This window comes from Uranotaenia lowii, unplaced genomic scaffold, assembly GCF_029784155.1.
Source record: "Uranotaenia lowii strain MFRU-FL unplaced genomic scaffold, ASM2978415v1 HiC_scaffold_436, whole genome shotgun sequence".
In the NCBI taxonomy this organism is placed as follows: Eukaryota; Metazoa; Arthropoda; class Insecta; order Diptera; family Culicidae; genus Uranotaenia; species Uranotaenia lowii.
Window position 1 is genome coordinate 29,668 of NW_026598352.1, and position 3,091 is coordinate 32,758.

The window sequence follows — 3,091 nt, forward strand, 5'->3', positions numbered from 1 at the left end:
GCATATTCGTCGTTGATTAGTACGTGTTGAGAAACCTTCGATTTCATTTGAAATTTCGTATATTATTTTTCCTATTTTCCATTAGATCCATATCTATCCTACAATACTTCCCTTCTGTACTCTTCCAAATGTCATATCGTCCAATTCATTCATTCTAATCTACTGAAACTATGATTTTTCTCAGCTTGAATTCCACTCACATCATTTAAAAACAATCTTTCAATTATTTTAAACTATTTTTATAATCATTCTTTGTACAGTTTTTATTATTTTTTTCAGAATGTTATCATTGATATCTTCCACATCAAAGAGGCATATATAAATGAGCCTATCTTTCGTAAAACTTCTCATTATTTTTTACAATATCAATAAAAAATTTTTTTTTTTTCAGAGCTCAACATTCATTTGTCTGTTTTCTTATCGGATACACAAATGACCTTTATCTTCAACTCTGCTCTTACTTCCAAGATATCAAACATATTGGTTTTCAACCAAGAGTTTCATCTTTTTTCATCAAAACTCTACTTTCGATAGTCCGTTTTCTTAAAGGAGACATAAATGAGCCTTTTCTGCTCTTTACATTTTTCATTTCATGTTAGAGTAGGGAAAGTGATCCATAAATTGGCATGCTCCTTAATTTGGCATGCCAACAATCAATGTGTGTTTTTTCTGACTTCCGGTTAAGTATGATGAAATAATTCATTGGTAAATTTTTAATATCGACTGATTTCCTCAGAAAATGTAATAGTTAACATAGTTTATGCATTCAGATCGGCTCAGTAAATCATTTTTAAAATCATGGGTAGCTAACTTGTCCGACATCTTCCGAATTCAAATCGTAGCAACTTACCGTCCTAACGCACTCGTGATACTCACACGCAATTTGTAAAAATATGTAACATTCACAAATTCCAAAAAAATCATACACTTGTTATTCAATTCTTCAGGAAAAATTAAAAAATAATGGTCTTCCATAAGAACAAAGGATTACTTTACAATAAACGAAATTAAAAAGCTCAATTTTCGCCAATACTTGGCACGATAATTCACTCCATGATACTGATCAGTGTTGTCAGAAGAACATGACACTCAATTGACCTAGCGTAGGAATTTTCCTATGATATTTGTTTAGAAACACATATATTTATTTCAAAACAGCTTTCGTTTAGTGTTTCAAATAGAAATAAAAACAATTTTAATAGGATGAATCGAGAAATGTTAAATGGAATTGAAAATTAACCATGTTAAAAAACGATTGGTTGAGAAAACGCAAAACCGAGATCTTTGTTTGGCAACTTTGTTTTCCATGCATAAGATTTACATTTGTGTGTGTGATGCCCAAGTTGAAATTGAAAACAACTTTCAAATTCTAAAAGGGCTAATTTTTATTTTCATTTTCGTTGAAAGTATGAATAAATCCCGTTTGTTTTTCAATCATTGTGCTGATTAATTTAACAGTTGATTGAAGTAATACCACCGAACTCTTTAGTTTCAAGCAAGACATTAAATTTGATAAGAGAAGCAATGAAAAACTGGTTTTTGTAGCTATACCTTTCTGCACTTTTGCCCTTCTGAAAACACAGTAAAATACTAATTTCTTTCTCGGGTTTTCATCAGTTTCATAAGGCAGATTGTCCATCAAATCGTGGTGCTTTTAAATTCTAAAGAAATTTAAATATCGCTATCAATCGTTGGAAGCTGAAGATGGAGCTAGATGTTTCGAGCCAAGTGCAACCTGATGTTATTGCTAGCAATGCATCGGCTAATTTCGAAGGTTTGTTTAAGCAAATAGAAATATTTTGAGAAATACATATCTTCATAAATTTTCTTCAGCTGGTAAATCGAAAACAAGGCCACACAAGAAAGCAGCGAATAACTATTCGGAGGCTGATATGGCAAGAGCCTTAGATCAAATAAAAGCCAAAACACTTTCAAAAAGGCAAGCTGCCAAAACGTACGGAATTCCAAGAGCCACTCTACAGTTCCGATTGGGCTCCAAGTTCAAAGGCGATCCACGGAAAGGAAAACCAACTGTACTGTCAAACGAGGAAGAAGCGAAAATTGTGCACCACATCCAACAGATGGAGAGAAAGGGATTTCCGATCACCAAACCAGGACTGCTCATGCGGATTAAATCTTTTATAAAAGAAAACAAGCGTGAAACTCCGTTTAGAAACGGTATCCCTGGTAAATAAGAATTATTTAATCTTATTTTATTTGTCATTTCTAAATAATGATTCACTATTCTATTTGTGTTTTTGAACTTTCTTCTTTTAGGTCGGAAGTGGTACGAAAGTTTCATGAAGCGACATCCGGAACTGTCGGAGCGTATCCCGGAAGCAGTCAGCCAGGCTAGCTCAAGGGTATCCGAAAATAATATCCGGGAATGGTTTTCGAAGGTGTATGGATATTTGGAAGAACATGGTTTAACTGCAGTGCTGAATAACCCATCACGAATATTCAACGCGGATGAAACAAGCTTTGTGCTGAGTCCAGTTCCGAAAAAAGTCATTGCCTCCAAAGGGAATAAAAATGTAAATTTTGTTCTCCGAGGACGCTCTAAAGAAAATATTACTGTTCTTTTCGCATTTTCCGCGGATGGGAATGTTTTGCCACCCGATGTCATCCTTCCTTTGAAGAGGATGAAAAGATCAACTATTCAAAATTATCCTCCAGAATGGGGTTTGGGATCCTCCCCAAATGGGTGGATGGACACACGAAATTTTTTGCTGTATGTTAAAAACATATTCGTCCCGTTTTTATTCAAACACAAAATAGAGCTGCCAGTGATATTTTTCGTAGACGGACATTCGTCCCATATGGCATATGAAGCTGCAGAAGAATGCCTGAAGAATAAAATTATATTGGTGGCACTATTTCCCAACGCCACTCACATTCTTCAACCAGCAGATGTTGCAATTTTTCGACCTCTCAAGAGTGCTTGGACAAACACCGTTGAAATAGTGGGAGCGACTAAAATATCAACAGAAAACTTTGGAACAATACTTCCTGAAGCCATGCGTAAAGCATTCAAAAAGGAAACGATAGTCAATGGTTTCCGTTGCTGTGGCCTGTATCCATTTGATGCGAA

At 34.9% G+C, this 3,091-nt stretch overlaps 1 protein-coding gene across 1 annotated transcript; it reads left to right on the plus strand.

Annotated features, from left to right (window-relative positions):
* Positions 1-1,504: 1,504 nt before the first annotated feature.
* On the plus strand, positions 1,505-3,073 carry LOC129760102 (uncharacterized; the record flags this gene model as incomplete). The annotated part of the gene is made up of 3 exons (XM_055757684.1): positions 1,505-1,774; positions 1,834-2,187; positions 2,278-3,073. Coding segments are annotated over exons 1-3 (1,220 nt in total), but the record flags the coding sequence as incomplete, so codon positions are not given.
* Between the last annotated feature and the right edge of the window lie 18 nt (positions 3,074-3,091).